Below are 16042 nucleotides of genomic sequence, written 5' to 3'. Positions count from 1 at the left end.
CCTTGGCCACTCGGATGGTGAACTCTCCGATCTCGAGTGACTCGGGCAGGTCACTGTAGTCGACCATGTGGCGTGGGGCATTGAGCTCGAAAGATGGAAGGCCGAAGGTACCGATGATGTTGGATGGGATCAGAATCTTGGCCGATGCGTAGCTCTCAAGCTTGCCGGTCGCGGGGGTGTCGATGGTCAAATGACCATTCTCTTCCTTGACGACGACTGACTCGTGCTTGTCACGCTTGTTGGTCTTGATGTCGAGGTCAATGACCACTTTCTCTGATAGCTTGGAAGTTTCAAAGACGACCTTGCCGAAGACCTTTGATCCTTTAATGGTCAAGCCGGATGCCTGCGCAGGTTCAAGCTCGAAGTGCGTTGTTCCCTCGTAGGGCTTCCAGTCGTCAATGGGTGGGAATGGGTGCTGATGTCCACCATCGTGTCCAGGGCCACCGAAATGCTTTCGGATACCATGACAACCTCTTGAAACACCAGTAGTAGCAGGACCATGAGTGATTACGTCGAAGAAGAAGATTGTGGCGAAGAAGGCAAACAGGAACTTCAGCAGGCGTGTGCATGGGCTGGAGGTTCTTGTCATCTTTACCGGGGTGGTTGCCGGCAATGGCAGAGGCTCCAAACGCAACGCCTTCTCGTTGGGATAGCCATTGATTGTGGTCGACATTTTGGCTGAAGTGATGGAAGTGAACCGTGCAGAAAGGATGCAGGAATGAGGTGCAGGACACTTAAGGTCTTTAGTAAAGGAATGAGTGTTGCCTAGACCAAAGGTTGAATAGGCGTGACATCTTCGACGTGGTCTTCGGTTGGTTATGAGGTCACAGACATCCAAGCATTGCATCATCCGCCACACGTCGCCCACCAATTGTTGGTCACGAATTGGGGGCCCGCGCCACACCTGCAGCCACCTGAAGAGATCGTTGGTAATGAACTCTCCTGAAGAAGCCTCAGCAAACCTTGCGGACGCTTTTGGCCAGTGATAGCGGAGCTGCTCAAGAGTTAAGGAGAATTCGAACCTTCTATCTTGAATGGTAGTAGTTACCTAAGATAGAAAAGCTAATGTCTGGGTGTCTGGCTGTGACTTGGTGGAGAGATCATATCTAATCATTTTCCCTCACAATATTCTTCTTGGAGAGCTTGAATTGCAGATCCCAGCTTGGTGGGTCATCAAGCGGGCCCAGTCGTGCGTTTGCGATAGTCCTTGAACTTCCTCGTAGGCACGCGGTTAATAAACAACTCATCCAGCTCTTCGTACGAAAGCCCCGTGGTTTCGGGTTGGCAAAACCAGAGATAAACCAAGCAAAGCACGCTTAGTCCTCCGAAAATGAAAGTCACTTTGGCACCTAGATTCGCCTTGTCCGGGTTGAACAGGTACGGAAGCACAAACCCCCACATGGTCTGAACAGACAAGTTAGCATGCCCTCGCCATATATCCGAAAAGGTTGGTGTACTTACGAAGAGCGCGCTTTGGAACACAAACGCGAGTGATGCTGTTTTCGCTCGCAGCCGTGGGGTGGCCGTTTCGGTCATAACGGTGAAAGCGGTTGCTCCAATTGTGGCATTGTAAAGGTAGCAGTATAAAAGGAGCAAGGCAACCGTGCCTTTGATCATACCGGGAGTGGCTACGACTGCCAGTGCCCCAGTGATCAAGAGAATGACGGTCAGGAGCGCCACTCCCCAGAGGGTCAAGCCTCGTCGTCCAGCACGGTCAATAAGGAACCATGAGCAGAAATTGCCGAAGATGGAAAGGATCTGCTGAGTAATGAAGAGTCGGAAACTCATTTGGGTACTGAAGCCGGCAAGTTGTTGGTAGTAGGTAGAATAACTTGCAACAAATGCCACTCCAGAAAGTGCTTGAATCGACGAAGGAGCGACAGATATTATTGTCCGTCGTAGATTCGAGCGACGGAAGCAGTCAACATAACTCGCTCCCGAGGTTTCCTGTTTCGATTTTTCAAGAGTGTTGACAATTGACTTGACTTCGGCTTCAGCATCAATCTCGCTATAACTCAGCTTCTGAAGCATTCTAAGCGCCTGTTTCGATTTCCCACGACCAACAAGGAACCAAGGCGATTCGGGCATGAATGGCAATATCACAGCCGACACAACCACGAACCCGTATTCTGAGACAAACCCAGTTCGATACGCCCAACGAGAATCCTGTGTTCCGGCGTAATTCGTCAGAATTGCAGCGCAGAGACCGCCGAAACAAATTGCAATGGGTGTTCCCGCAGAGAGGATGCCGCGTAAAGCTGTTGGGCTGACCTCTCCTATATAGGTAAATGCCATGGTTGTAAGTGTTCCAGAACTGACACCGTTGAGAACCATTGCACCGAAGAAGACCGGATTGGTCGTTGCTGTTACTTGAAGAGTGGTCGATATCGCCTTGATAAGAAAGCCGAGACCGAGCACGGGTTTGCGCCCTAGTTGATCTGCAATTGTCGCTGATCCCATTGCTCCCAACACACCCCTAAAACATAAGTCAGACTGATCCAGTTGTCGATCGCGGTCATCACTCACGCTGCTGAAGGAGCGCCAAAATATGCAGACTGCCACGCCGCTGGAAGCACATAATCGTCTTCATATGGAGAACCAAAGTCTTTTCTAAACCTTGGAATTCCTAGCACTGAACCCCCAGCAGTGTTGATATAATTCGAACTCAGCATGACCCACACCATATAAAGACACCACATGAAGGCGCCAGGATGCGAACGAATGGCCTGGAGGTAGGTTTCATCCTTGATAGCATCATGGGCGGAATTTTGACTTCGGATACTTGGTTCAGTTTCGACCTCGATCACCGTCGAGGTCTTCAGAGCCTTACTGGACATCTGGTCTTGAATGCTCTCCATGGTGTGTCTTGAGCTGGAAGCACTCATGGTGGATAACAGTCAGTTTAAGTGCCCTGGGCGATCTTGACGAGCTCGATCTAGACCCAAGTCCCATCCCACAGTGGCAGCGGGAAGGGCTTGGAAAATTTCCCCGAGTTTCGGTGTGTCGTGAGACTTGTACCTTAGATAAGTAGTCGAGCTAGCCTCGAATGGTTAGTAAGATGCAACTCGCCTAAAGGTCGTGTTCTTGCACGTTGCAAAATGGCATTCTTGGAGGGGCCGGGTGCTGACAAAGGCCAACGTCCTTCCCGTCTATGATCATTTGACCCGGGCGTGGTCTCGAGATGTCTCGAGATCGTGAATAAGCTCTCGCCATAGTTCTGCAGATGACAATTATTAGTTCGATTGCAATGCTTGATCCTGTTTAGGATTGATCCTCTTTGGGTCGGTTAGAGAGTAGCATTCACTCCTCGGCACGGAGGAACCATCCCTAGCGCTAACGAGGAATCGAGTCAGCTCACGGGTCCCTCCAAGTAGCCAGTCGGCTAAGGGCAGATGTAGCCAAGGATGAGTCAGGCAACGGGAGAGGACCCATTTTGCCACCGACAACAATTATTTGACCTGTTAGGTGCGGGTGGTGTTAGTGCCTGCGGACTGTCCGTACGGACTACCCTAGTTCGACCCATCGTCTGGAAGCTGGAAACAAATTCCTGGTTCCTTAATCCACGTTTAGTCGAGATCTGGTGTTGCACTCTCCTCAAAGTAAAAGTGGGAGACTCATTGCTGCAGAGATCCCTCTGCCCCGTCATACTCACCAAGTATTATGCACAGCAAGCAAGTTGCGCGTAGTGTGCAACCAGAACCGTCTCTAAGTCTTGACAACAAAGATAATTTAGATATTATCTAATTGCTTATCAACAGAATGGAATGTATTCTCCTTCTTGAATGCCGCTACCTCTCTCATCCGCCGGCATTGTCCATAGTGATGGTCATTTTGGTATATCGCAAAACCTTTATGCCTTATGCGTTCTGGCTTTGACCATTGACTGTCCACTGATGACCTTTCTGAAGTTTATTGATTTGCGCCTGGCTTGGGAGTGATATCTGCGAACATGAGCATCCAACAAGATTTCAGCCCACGTATGGACTGACAAAATCCGTCAAGCCGACAATGGAGCCTAGGGAACGAGATTTGCGGCTGACTCAGCAATATGACAGCCTGTCAACCCCTTATTGTGCAGCCTTAGAACATATCACGTGATTGGGAAGCCCATCGATAACTTACTCGATATCCTGCATTCGTCAGAGCATTGGGTCAGACACTAGTCCGTGTTCTACGGCAATTGGAATAGGAGCTACACAATTATGCGGCCCCTTTATTTCCACTATGATCCCGATGTATCTGTCAAACTTAATCGTCGAAGAGCCTTGAGAACCCCGCTCGAGGCAATGACATCGAGTGAACGCCAACAATGTTTGGCCTTTTAGACGGCAACAAAGCTAGGCCAACAGCCGGTATGAATCGCCTGTCCGTATCCTAAAGGTGAGAAAAAGTTGCCTTCAAAGGCTTGACGACTGCGATGCTTCTCAAGGCCTCGTGGCGCCTCATGTTGGCCGAACGTCCAGAGATCCGTATGTGGCTTTTGGCGATACTGAGTCCACGTGGGCCTCAGCGAGCCGGTCCCCAGTAAACGGACTTGGCAACTGTATCACAATTTTACGAGTTCGACTCCAATTAAATTCGAAGCTCTCTGTTGGGGAGCTTCTTCTGCAAGCGTGATCAGCAGTTCCAGAGCATGCAGGACTCCGGACTCGGACCTCGCCAAAATCGTGCAAAAAGGCACCAACAGCCCAAAATCGACGCGCATGATGTCCTGGACCATTCGCCATGCGCGGTTCAAAATATACCACCTCGTCGTTTGAGCCCCACGAGTCACTGTGGTTCGGCGACGCGACCGTCCGAAGCATAGAACGGGGGAGGATCTCGATCTGCACTCACCTACTCGGTGACCAAGATATCAGAGAGCTTTGCAACGGCGTTGTCCGAAGCCTTCAGTGGGCGTTTGAGCGAGTCAAGACCCTCTCGAGCTGCCTCCATATCGTTGCGGAGGAAGACAGCTTCTTCGGCGCGTAAACGCGCTGGCATATCGCACAATACTCTTTCTTGGCTTTCGACGAATGGGTAGCATTTTCGCCTTGCTACACCTAATCTGACAACACCTTGTTTGGGATGGATGTGAGTGATACTACTTTGGAGGCCAAATCGAGCATGTTATCAGAGCGAATGCACAGGTGGTTCTGTTGAATCCTTGAACGCGAGAAAGAGCATCATCGCAAGTTTGCTGGTCCACGACATGTTTTTGACTGCCTATTTCCACCCCAGACTAGACCTTCGGACAACATTAGGTAGACTTCGTAGAGTCTTTAGGCGGACCGAGTGCGCGGCTCAGAGCACAAATTGGATGCTTACTCAGTACTCGGTGTGGGTGTGTAGGAAGATGCACCAAATAAGGAGACTGCCGTGTGGTAGCTCTGCCTAAATATCCGCAAGCAAATACTGTCTGGATTAACTAGAGAACGTTTTGGCCGGGGGGGAGTCCTTTAGTTGAACCCTCATCCATTCCTTAATTATTGTTGTTGGTAGTTAGGTAGTGAGCCGTGCTAACGGGCGCTAGAAAGGGACCTCGGGATCGGAGTCTGTGGTGGCTACCCAGGTACTCGTATGATACGAAGGATGTGGTATCACCCACGGACAGTCCGTACGGAATGCCCTGCTTGGGCTTAGTAGGTATGCAACCCTAACTAAGCATCGGGTTCACAACAATCTGTCCTGGAGTGTGTGATACTTCCACCTAACTAGCTTCAAACACGGTTACTTTAGCTGCAGCGGTGGTTCGAGAACAGCCATGCACTTAACTAGAGACGCCCGAGGCCCATCTGCCTACCGAGCGTTGGCAGACCTGATCGAATCCTTCCTCATGTCAACGTTCCTGTCGCTTGCTGAAAACAGGAAACGGTGACAATGGTTCTGACAAACAGGCGCTGACAACTGTTCTCTCTTGCTAATAAGTATGCCCCGGCGCCAAAAGCCAGTCCCATTACTTTTCGTCATTCAAGACGCGCAAACTTTCTCTGGCTCGAAGTCGACGTCCAAATCAACAGCAGAAGCACGAGCAATCAGCTCTCATGTGAATAGCAACTACAGGGGTTGGAGGAGGACCCAACATAGGCATCTCCTCCTTCACCCAACAACAAATGCTATCTTAAATCCCAGTCCACCAGCGGCGATTTCTCCCCCGACAGTTGAGAGCAAGCATGTTAGTGGCGACGATATTGATCGCTTTTTTGAGCACTATCGAGACCAATTACTGAAAACCAGTCGCCAATGGGTCTATGGCTCCTTTGACGCTGCTTTTCTCCCAGCCAGAAAGGATAGTCTGGTGCTGTCGGAACATTTGACCATCCCTCAAATCTCACGACTCGGTAGCCAGACATTAGATCCATTTGCGCCTGAGTTCTTCAAGAGTGATATGGAATTGCAATCCAGTTTATACTACTACGCAAAAATCATCCGACCATTTGCAGTACACTTGATAGAGGGCTGGTCCTGGATTGATAACCTTTCTCAGGTGCAATCGTCCCCAGTGTTGGCATATGCTGTCGCTGCCTATGCATCCGTATTTTTATCTGGCTCTCTCCGAGGAGGACCGGGCGTGGTTCTACCTCCACCCGCAGAGAAAGGCGAACAACCATTGTGGAAGATTCCGCAGTGGCTTCGACTGCAAACAAATTGCGTTGTCGAGTTGAAGGCAATACTGAGTGATCCATCCAAGGTTGATGATTCCTGCTATCAAGCGGTCATATTTCTGCTGAGGCTTTCGGTAAGCTTGATCATCATTGAACTGTCTAGATGCGCACACAGATTTCCAACAAATTTGAGATTTCTGAAACTGATATTTCCACCACTCCTAGATACTCCTATCAGATGGGGAAGCAGGAAGGATGCATCTGACGGCCCTGAGCAAGCTCTCGGTCATGGTCGGTCGCGAGAATATTGATGTCGACAGGGAAATGGCCGTGTGAGTCGAAAGATAACTCCAGTCTTGAGATGCTGCTAATTCACCACGTCCAGTCACAAAATCAACATGGTCAGCGCTTTCCTCCACAACTCATCCACAATTGTTGCCAAAACTCGACCGAACAGAACCAGTGGTCGTGTGAGGGAAGTTGTCAAACTTGACCGAAAATTGTGGACATGTGATCGGGAATGGCATACTTTCTGTGCTGCCATCTGGGCCCGAACCCTCACATGGCGAGCTGACAGTCCGAGTGGACAATTAATTCCAGTCACAGCTCCTGCCATCTCTAGGATGGATGCCAGCAGTCAGTATCTCGAGAACAATGACCTATTGGAGATTCAACGCTGCTATCAGATCGCACTTTTCCTCTCAATCTACCTCAACAACATCAGCTTCAACACAGCTGCAACACGCGTTCGTTCGAACGTTCTGGAGATGAAATCAAGACTCTCAGCCTTGGATCTGTATGCGACGGCTTGCTTGTGCCGTTGTACCTTGTTCAATCTTTTGATGGTGGGCGCTATGGCCACACGAACCTTCATCGAAAGAGACTGGTTCATTCGCAGCATAGCTACACATTACACAGATGTTATCCGGATCGACCATGTATATCGCCTACTAGCCGAATTCATTGATCCGCTGCATATCGTATACAATGCCGTTGAAGACGCCTGGGACGATGTCATCAAGTTCAGGTCCGCATTTCCGGTAGATACACAAGCATGGGATGTTCCGACCGCGGATGAGGTCTATGAGATCGAGAATTTGAGGCCCATGAATTATTCTCCTGATCTGTCGAAACCAATCGACCTCATTGAAGTCGACGATCCGGAGCTTGATTTGAAGCAAGATTTTGCATAGAATCCAGTAGTAAGCAGGCTGGTATGAGCAAAGAGACGGCTCTTGCCCTTCAGTCTATTCCAACGCTGCCCTAGTCTTATGGACTCTCCCAGACGCCATGGAGATGAAGTCACGATCTTTTGCACACAATCATACATTGACATGCAATGACCTACACGAATGCATATCAGATCGAGGAGGAGTAGAGTCGAACATTAGAAATGCTGCAATCTGCCTTGAAAGCGCTGACCTCAATATAAGTTCGAATTCGTTGGATTTGTGGATCCCACTGTAAGTGATGTTAATATCATCTTCATCCTCATCCTCGCCACCGATCTGTACGGTATATGCAGAGAATGAGAGTTGACGGCAGTGGCGGATGTCGATGTCATTGCATGAAGCCCATCCCAGCACGGTAGCAACACCCGAAAGTCGAAGCTGGCCAATGACGTACAAGACATTCCCTGCTACGTAATCATTCCTACATTAAAGTTTTAGAGGGTGCCCGTGTACTCGAAGGATGTGAGAACGGACATCACCTTTAGCCAGTTATTGGAATACGGGCTCAACCTAAAGCTCACCCCAGGCGCTTTTCTCCTTCACTCGTCACGATCACTTCATTATGCCAGGGTGACCAGGCCCATGTTAAGCAACCGCGTGTTCAATCTCAAGCAGCCTTAATCTCCCAAGCAAGCCCAGCACAAACAACAATGAGCATCTCAAAGCTCGCGGAATTCGGCACTCGCCATGTCGCCAAAGGCATTGGCAGACTGGCAACCGAAGTGATCGAAAGCGGTAGCGGCAGCTATGTGACGATGGTGAGCGGACGCAAAATGCTCGATTTCACGTCTGGCATCGGCGTCGCAAATCTCGGACACTGCCACCCCGCGGTCACCAAGGCCGCTCAGACACAAGCGGGGAAAATGGTGCATGCGCAGGTGAACATCGCTTTCCAGAGACCATATCTCGAACTCATCCAGTCGCTCTTGCCATTGATGCCGCACAAATCCCTCGATACTTTCTTCTTCTGGAATTCCGGGTCCGAAGCTGTTGAGGCCGCGGTGAAGCTCGCCAGGCATGCCACCAAGAAGCAGAACATCATTGTGATGCAGGGATCGTACCATGGACGGACATTTGGAACCATGGCCATGACGCGGTCGAAGACGGTCTATGGCGAGAACTACGCGCCACTCATGCCCGGGGTGTTCTCTGTGCCTTTCCCCTACTGCGCTCAGTGCTCCATTGCCACGCGCTGTGACGGAAAGTATGGCCCTGAGAACTGCTGCATGGACCCTGTGGATCAATTGGAACTCCTCCTCAAACGAGAGACTGCTCCCTCAGACACGGCAGCTATCTTCATAGAGCCAGTGCTCGGTGAAGGTGGCTATGTCCCCGCACCACCTGGCTACTTGAAGCGTGTGCGTGAAATCTGTGACAAGAACAATATCCTTCTGGTGGCAGACGAGGTTCAATCAGGCTTTGGACGAACCGGCAAAATGTTCGCCATCGAGCATTATGACGTCCGGCCGGATATCTTGGTGGTGGCCAAAGGTATTGCCAACGGCTTCCCACTATCTGGTATTGTTTCTCGCAAAGAATTGATGGATACCCAAAAGCCAGGCTCGATGGGTGGCACTTACGCTGGAAACGCCGTATCATGTGCTGCCGGAATTGCAGTGGCAAAGGCATTCCAGGACGAGAAGATCCTGGAGAATGTCAATGCCCGTAGCAAAGAATTGAGTGGCATGCTTCAAAAAGCCAAAGCTGACCATCCTGACATGGTCTACGATGTGAGAGGATTGGGGTTGATGCTCGCCGTCGAATTTGTAGGCGGAAAGGGCTATGCTGCAAAGGTCCAGGCGAAGTGTATGGAGAAAGACATGCTGATCTTGACGACATCTATTTATGATACCTTGAGGTTCATCCCAGCCTTGAACATAACCCAGGAAGACATGGCGAGAGGTTGTAAAATCATCCAAGAATCCATTGCGGAGGTCGCGGCTAGCTAAGGATGGATGGCGGACTCGCAGGCGGTTTGTCGGTTTATTAATCCAGTGGAATTGATTCAAGTGTCGTTCAACCAGAATGTAGCCAGAATGTGATCCAGATATTATCAAGCAGGCGTCCAACAAGGAGATATTATTGGCAGACTGTGTGAGCGAAGCTCAGAGCGTCACATAGGTACTCCCATTTCTTAGGCATTGGTGTACAAATAACTTGATGGCCCCTGATATCGTGTCCACACCAAAGTCCATTGCTGCACCGCCTGCAGTATTGTTGCGTTACCAGGGCAAACATACCGGAAACTCAGTAAGTAGCACTGCTCCGTGCAGGACGCCAGACAATAGTTCAGGATCTTTCGTGTAGTATTGCGCTTAGTGGCAAATCATGCAACTCCTCCACGCACTTCTGGCATTGGCAATCAAATCCCCACTCACCCTTCAGCTTCTTTCTCCTTTCCTCCACATCCAGGTCCTTCTCGTCGCCTCCAAGATATGTGATGCAAAGCTCCTCACCTTCACGCAGCACATCACCCGTAATATCTTCGCTCACGGCAAACGTCCAGATCCGTCCAACACGCTCTTTCCTTACATTCGGACGGCACGAGTGGTTGAAGAACGACGCTTCAGGCCAGACGCCCCAGCCAAGGAACTCGCCACTCTGCTCCCCGTCTGAGCCACCTGCTGGTCGGATCGAGAAGGCGTTATGGGACGCCCGAGACGCCAGCTCGTGGCAGATTGCTGGTCGAAGAAAATCGAGTAGTGGAATAGGTAGAATGGCGAGGAGTAGTTTGTAAGCCTTAGTCCACGACGATAATGGGGAGTCTCCAGTGTAGACCGACGAGTCGCTCGCGAGGGCCATAAGATCGGGGAATAGTTCTGACACCATGTCCGTACCCGGAATACTAGACTCATCTGACGGTTCGTCCGCGTCTTTGCCAACCATAGCAGGTGCAGCGGACCGCTTGTGTGTTACCAAAACGCCAGAGAGAAGATATGCAAGGAAATCAGGGTCTGCAGGAGCACTTTCAGCCTCTCTCAGATAACGCTGCTCCGTTTTCGATGGCTTCTCCTTAGTTCTGGCAGCCACGATTTGCTTGCCAACGACACCGGCAGCTTGCCATGCCGCATCGAAATCAAGATCTGGAGAATCGACAGCCGTTGTCATAGGAGTACTATCCTGTGTGGTCTTCTTCCATTTTGACTGCTTCTTGATCGTGGTTTCGATCGCCTGATGTGCAGCTAGACCCAAGGGGCCGATTACACTTTCCCATTGCTGCCGGCATTCAACGGAACAGAAAGCAACACCGGCGTCTGGGAGGCGACATTTCCACTCCCGACCTCGATCATATGCAAAACACTGTGCGCAGACTTCACGGCGATAAGGCCTTAGGATGACATGCACTGTTGGGGACCGTAGCTGCTCATATTTCTCCGTTGTAGACAAAATATGCGTGCCAGGCTTGATGTTTCTCCGGGCAAAGATGGCGCGCCCAGCTGAGGCAGTCGACCGTAGGACGTAATCTACAGATTCTGGCAAGGGCCAGCCATCGTGATGCATGGAATCCCCGGAAGCACTGCAAGTGGTCAGAACATCAACGGGTTCAATGTCAAATCATGGAAACGTTCAGTAGGCTAAGATGTCGGATTATTTAGGAAAAATGGGAAATAAAATTTAGTCATTAACCTCAATCTCCCACACGTGACGAGGCTACCTTGGTAGAGTTGCAACAAGACAATTAGATCAACGCACCAGCGGATTAGATTTCTGTGTAGTGTGACACTGTTTGCCTTAGCTCTATGTTGCTCATCCTCTGGTTTCTTATCGAGAACGAGTATGAGCCTAAGAGAATGGGTACACTATAATTACCATCGTCGCTGCAACACTTGTGTATTGGTGGACGGAGAATCTCAGCGACTCTGGAAGTCGACCAAGCTCCCTGTACAAAAGTGATGCACCCGGTATCAGACTACATCGCAGACAGTCTTGTCGCTGGGACCACCCGCACCTTGACAATCGTTCACCCACGAGGGGTCTGGAGTTGTGATGTTGTAGTAAGCGCCGATCAATTTGATTGTCATTTTAACCTCTGTCGTACTTGGATGTCCACTCCACCAATCGTTTCCATCTGCCCAGAGCTTCATCTGCAGGTTACCTCCACGAGTGGGGATATGTTTATCGATGCTATGCACCAGATCACCATCGACGTAGAAGTCCACGCCTTCTTCTGGGTGCAAGTCGAAGCGATATTCGTGAAAATCCGAGACATGAGGGAAGGCTTGCTGTAGAGGCATTGACAGAGTTGCGTATGGGATTTTGATTCCACTTTTAGCAACAGATGGCTGAGAGGTATAGTTAATCGTATTGTTTACGATCGAAGTGCCCGGCGTGATTATTTCGATGTCGATCTCTGAATTGTCGTCCTGCCAAACACAATGTCAGTTATGGCACCGTCATTCAGAGTATGTGCTCAACACTGACATGATACCAGAAGAAGCCGGCACACGCTCCACCGTGGTCTCCTTCAAGCTTGAATACCGTTCGATATGTGCCATGTAGCATATCGACCTTTCTTGACTGGATCCTAGCCACACTCACAGTTTGGAAAGCATCAAAATCTGCCCGACTAAAGGCTGGCTGCTTCATGACAAGATGTTTGTCCATGATCTCAATATTTTTGATGTCATACTTCGCGTTAAGGCGGATATCGGGATTGTCTGAATCCTGAGTGAAATTGTATATCATCCAATCACTGTTGAAGGCAGAGGCTCTGGGGCCATTGAAGGCCGGTTGAGCGTCGGGTAGGCTGCTAAAATCGGTGTACAATCGATGGGTGTAAAGAGGACCGTGAGGCTGAAGTTTCCATCCACAGGGGCACTTCGTCGCTGATGAAAGGGCCTGGAGGGGGAGAAAAGATCCCAGTGCGACATAATGAGGATGCATCTTAGCGATATGTGCTATACGTGTGCTTCGGAATGATAGCAAGGCGATTCGACACATGCCACTGAGTGCGAGCCAGTCAACGTTGATGTGAACCTCCAATTCAATCGGCAGACCTGTGAATGGTAGGTGCATCTAAGATTTAACCATGGATATGGCAATAGGTTGCGATCAATATGGTTTGTACCTGCCTTGCGAACCACCTTTCGACTTTGGGGTCTTGGGTTGCTGGGTGACACTAGCAGACGTGACCGCCCCCCGCGTGAAAGCTGCGACACGACCATCCTCACCGGCAGTGAATATTACTCCACTCTGGAGCTGGTCAGTGGGTTCTCTCGAATGGACTACGCAGTTACTCACATTATCGTCTGCGAAAATGGAACGCACAATCTCTCCGCCATGAGCAGCTTCAAGGACAATCCGCTCTCCAGAACCAAGCGTATTTCCACGTTGTAGGCTCACAATATCCACTTGGGATTTGCTATAGCACTTTGTTAGTCAAAGATGTAAGTATAGAATTGTTCACGAACCTATGAGTACCGCAAGCCACTACGTAATCTGAGCCTGTGCGGAAGAGATCAAGAACATACTCGCAGGGAACGATTGGTCGGAGGTCTCCCAATAAGTCAGGGGCAGGTCTGTCATGATCGACTTCGTCGAGGTAAAGAGAATGAAGTGCGAGATTTTGATCTGAGCTCAGAGCGTAGAGGTCATCCGTTCCAAGAAATCCTGCCTTGTGAATTGGTCCATGATTGATCGCCTGAATCAGACTGTCGTCTTCGTCTGTAATCTGAGTATCAAAGACGCTGACCATGCCGTCATCACCTCCACTCAGAAGATATTTTGGTTCAGTAGGATGGAAGTCTAAGGTGGTAATTTCATCATTGTTTTCTCCATTCTGCCAACGCATCTTCGTCTGTCTACGATCCCTTGCAAGATGTTAGCCGAGTTTGCCCTCCAACTTTGTATCGCTCTCATCTTGATACTGGGGATGAATAAACTCACCAAACGGACACAACGGTCTCGCCACCCACAGCAAGGTCTAAACCGTTGGAGGCCAAAGCGTTCACGGGCCGACCTGAGACAGGGTCAGTTGGTTGCTGAATTGAAACGTGATACTTTGGCGATTGATACCTGTTTTGAACTGGGCTGATAGACTCGGGCTGCGGACATCAAAGATCCTCACTGTACCATCACTTCCAGCGCAGATTGCGGTTGTGCCGTCATCTGCAGATACGAGTGATGTCAATGTTTGGAGTCCATGGTTCGAAGTGAAAATGTTCGCGGGCTGCAGGGTAGCTGCCTGTAATAAGACAAGTTCGTCTGCAGACGTGATGGCCCCTATGAGACCTTCGACAAGCGGGACGATTGTAAAGATGTAGACATCTTGTTTTTGTGAGGGAGAGCAGGATGCGGCCTCAAGATACTTTTGAGACATCTTGATTGCGGATGTGATTTCCCACGGTGTAGCTCGCTATGTGATTTTTGACGACCAGACGACATACAGACCATTTGGAAAGTAGCAAATCTGGCGATTCGACCACGTTGGCCTATACCAAGGATCGCGGTGGCTAGTCTGTTGATTTCATCCGACGTCACGAAAAGTAATCGAGACCGGAAACAAAACGTGGGAAGTGAATTTTCATTTGGGTGATTGAATCACGTGACTGAGTGACGGGAGCGACTTCATCAACCAGAGATATGTCACCTCTACTCCATGTCTTTGCAGTTCACAGACAATCCCAGAGTACTCTCGGGCTCCTGTATGCTCCTAGTCACTAACTTAGATAATTATTGTACATGTTACTTTGGTAGCGTGAGCATGCTTAACAATTTTGGAAGCGACCGAAGTTAAATAGGTACCTAGGTAGTTACTTCTTCTGCTATCTGTCTCCACTCCCGGCGGTCCTGTATCAAATAGGGATTGGCATCGTTCCCGTTGCGCAGAATATGTTGTATATTGAGTTGGTTAGGGAGATATTACAGACCCCTGCTTTCTCCCACTGTCCGCCATTTCTCAGACCATGTAGCTGGAGTTGTACAGAGACAACATGTCAGCCTCTGTGTCAAGCAAGCAGTATGGAGCCTGTCCTCATTGACACTCACTTCGGTGCCGCCAGATCAATTCGACATCTATGTATACATGAACTACCACCGCAACCCGAGAACCAAGCTGAAGTGGGGGAAGCTTTTGTATAGAGATCTTTTTCCCTGTGTTCGAGTGCTTAGTTGACTGGATGAAATTTGCGGAGGAAATTATATCGTTCTGAAGGACAATACAATATGATGTCTGGTGAAACAAAGCGGGCCATGTGTGATCTCGTAAAACTCATCCCGCGAAAAGAGGGCTGCAAACATGGATCTTCATTCGAGGTCAGGGTCGACTTACATCACTTGCTGGTGTATATCAAGTCAGGCCCTTCCGCCATGTGTGCTTCGCCTGCGATAAATTACTCGTCTGGTCCCGTATTTTCATGAAATATGCAGAGTGGAACACAGAAAGTTGAACTGCATGTGCAACAATACCCATGAAAGTTGATTCAAGGACTGGCTGCGGTAAAGAGCGTACACCACTCGTTCGGCAGAACCTCATTGCATGCCAGCAGACATGGAATTTAGAAACCACTGACGCCGCATTTAGAAATGGCACCCGATCAAACGGCTTGAGAGGGCCCAAAAACCCGTCCATATTGAAAGAGGTATGCTGGCTGCTTGGTCAGGGACAGTATTGTGACGAATGGGAAGAACAGCTTCTTCCAGTTAGGTAGTCGATGATGGGCCGTTGCAGGACGGAACGGGGAGAAACTCAACTCAACACGACACCGAGTGGCTCATGCACTGTAGCCACATAGTAACATGAGCTGAAGGGTTGATACCTCTCAACAAGTGCTCCAACATGAAGATGCCCCTTCAGGCAATTGCTACCAGATGTGATGAATAGTCTTGAGTCTCAATTCAGCCCACTTCCATCACGCCATCTGCAGCTGGATATGCACTGCGTGCTTACGACGTGTACCCTGAGGTCATCCAGTGTTATATGGGCATGGAATTACAGCCTTGCGACCATGTATCCTGGAGATAGTAGTAGCGGACCTGATCTCTGGACCAGGCAGGGCCTTGATAGTAGGACGGCAAGAACACTGGAGCACACATGCGCCATGAGGCCCATCCGGTATGTGAGTGAGTTCCCCTGTTGTTCCGTCCCTGTCATGAAGGTCTAAGTCAGTAAGATAGAACTCGTAACTTTCGAACTGGATATGGCATTTGGAAGCGAGATCAACACTACTTTTCCCCACTGCAGAAAACTATTCGTACTCGTAGGTGGGGAGAGACGCACGAAACGCC

At 49.8% G+C, this 16042-nt stretch overlaps 5 protein-coding genes across 5 annotated transcripts; 2 read left to right on the top strand and 3 right to left on the bottom strand.

The window, feature by feature from the left end:
- Positions 1-1173: 1173 nt before the first annotated feature.
- Positions 1174-2885, bottom strand: LTR84_011537 (uncharacterized protein; the record flags this gene model as incomplete). The annotated part of the gene is made up of 3 exons (XM_064855066.1): positions 1174-1404; positions 1462-2476; positions 2527-2885. 3 exons carry the CDS (start codon positions 2883-2885, stop codon positions 1174-1176), a joined length of 1605 nt encoding a protein of 534 aa, XP_064708655.1.
- Positions 2886-5908: 3023 nt separating this feature from the next.
- LTR84_011536 (uncharacterized protein) lies at positions 5909-7777 on the top strand (the record flags this gene model as incomplete). Its single annotated transcript, XM_064855065.1, has 3 exons — positions 5909-6718; positions 6810-6916; positions 6970-7777. 3 exons carry the CDS (start codon positions 5909-5911, stop codon positions 7775-7777), a joined length of 1725 nt encoding a protein of 574 aa, XP_064708654.1.
- A 689-nt stretch (positions 7778-8466) lies between these two features.
- On the top strand, positions 8467-9765 carry LTR84_011535 (uncharacterized protein; the record flags this gene model as incomplete). Its single annotated transcript, XM_064855064.1, has 1 exon — positions 8467-9765. One exon carries the CDS (start codon positions 8467-8469, stop codon positions 9763-9765), a length of 1299 nt encoding a protein of 432 aa, XP_064708653.1.
- Positions 9766-10105: 340 nt separating this feature from the next.
- Positions 10106-11317, bottom strand: LTR84_011534 (uncharacterized protein; the record flags this gene model as incomplete). Its single annotated transcript, XM_064855063.1, has 1 exon — positions 10106-11317. The coding sequence occupies one exon, from the start codon at positions 11315-11317 to the stop codon at positions 10106-10108; it is 1212 nt and encodes a 403-aa protein (XP_064708652.1).
- Positions 11318-11721: 404 nt separating this feature from the next.
- On the bottom strand, positions 11722-14135 carry LTR84_011533 (uncharacterized protein; the record flags this gene model as incomplete). The annotated part of the gene is made up of 7 exons (XM_064855062.1): positions 11722-12180; positions 12239-12566; positions 12885-13009; positions 13058-13178; positions 13228-13626; positions 13703-13775; positions 13832-14135. The coding sequence occupies 7 exons, from the start codon at positions 14133-14135 to the stop codon at positions 11722-11724; spliced, it is 1809 nt and encodes a 602-aa protein (XP_064708651.1).
- Positions 14136-16042: the final 1907 nt, after the last annotated feature.

The sequence above is a fragment of the Exophiala bonariae genome, assembly GCF_035927105.1.
Source record: "Exophiala bonariae strain CCFEE 5792 chromosome Unknown scaffold_6, whole genome shotgun sequence".
NCBI classification, from domain to species: Eukaryota; Fungi; Ascomycota; class Eurotiomycetes; order Chaetothyriales; family Herpotrichiellaceae; genus Exophiala; species Exophiala bonariae.
This window is presented reverse-complemented; position numbering and strand designations above follow the sequence as displayed.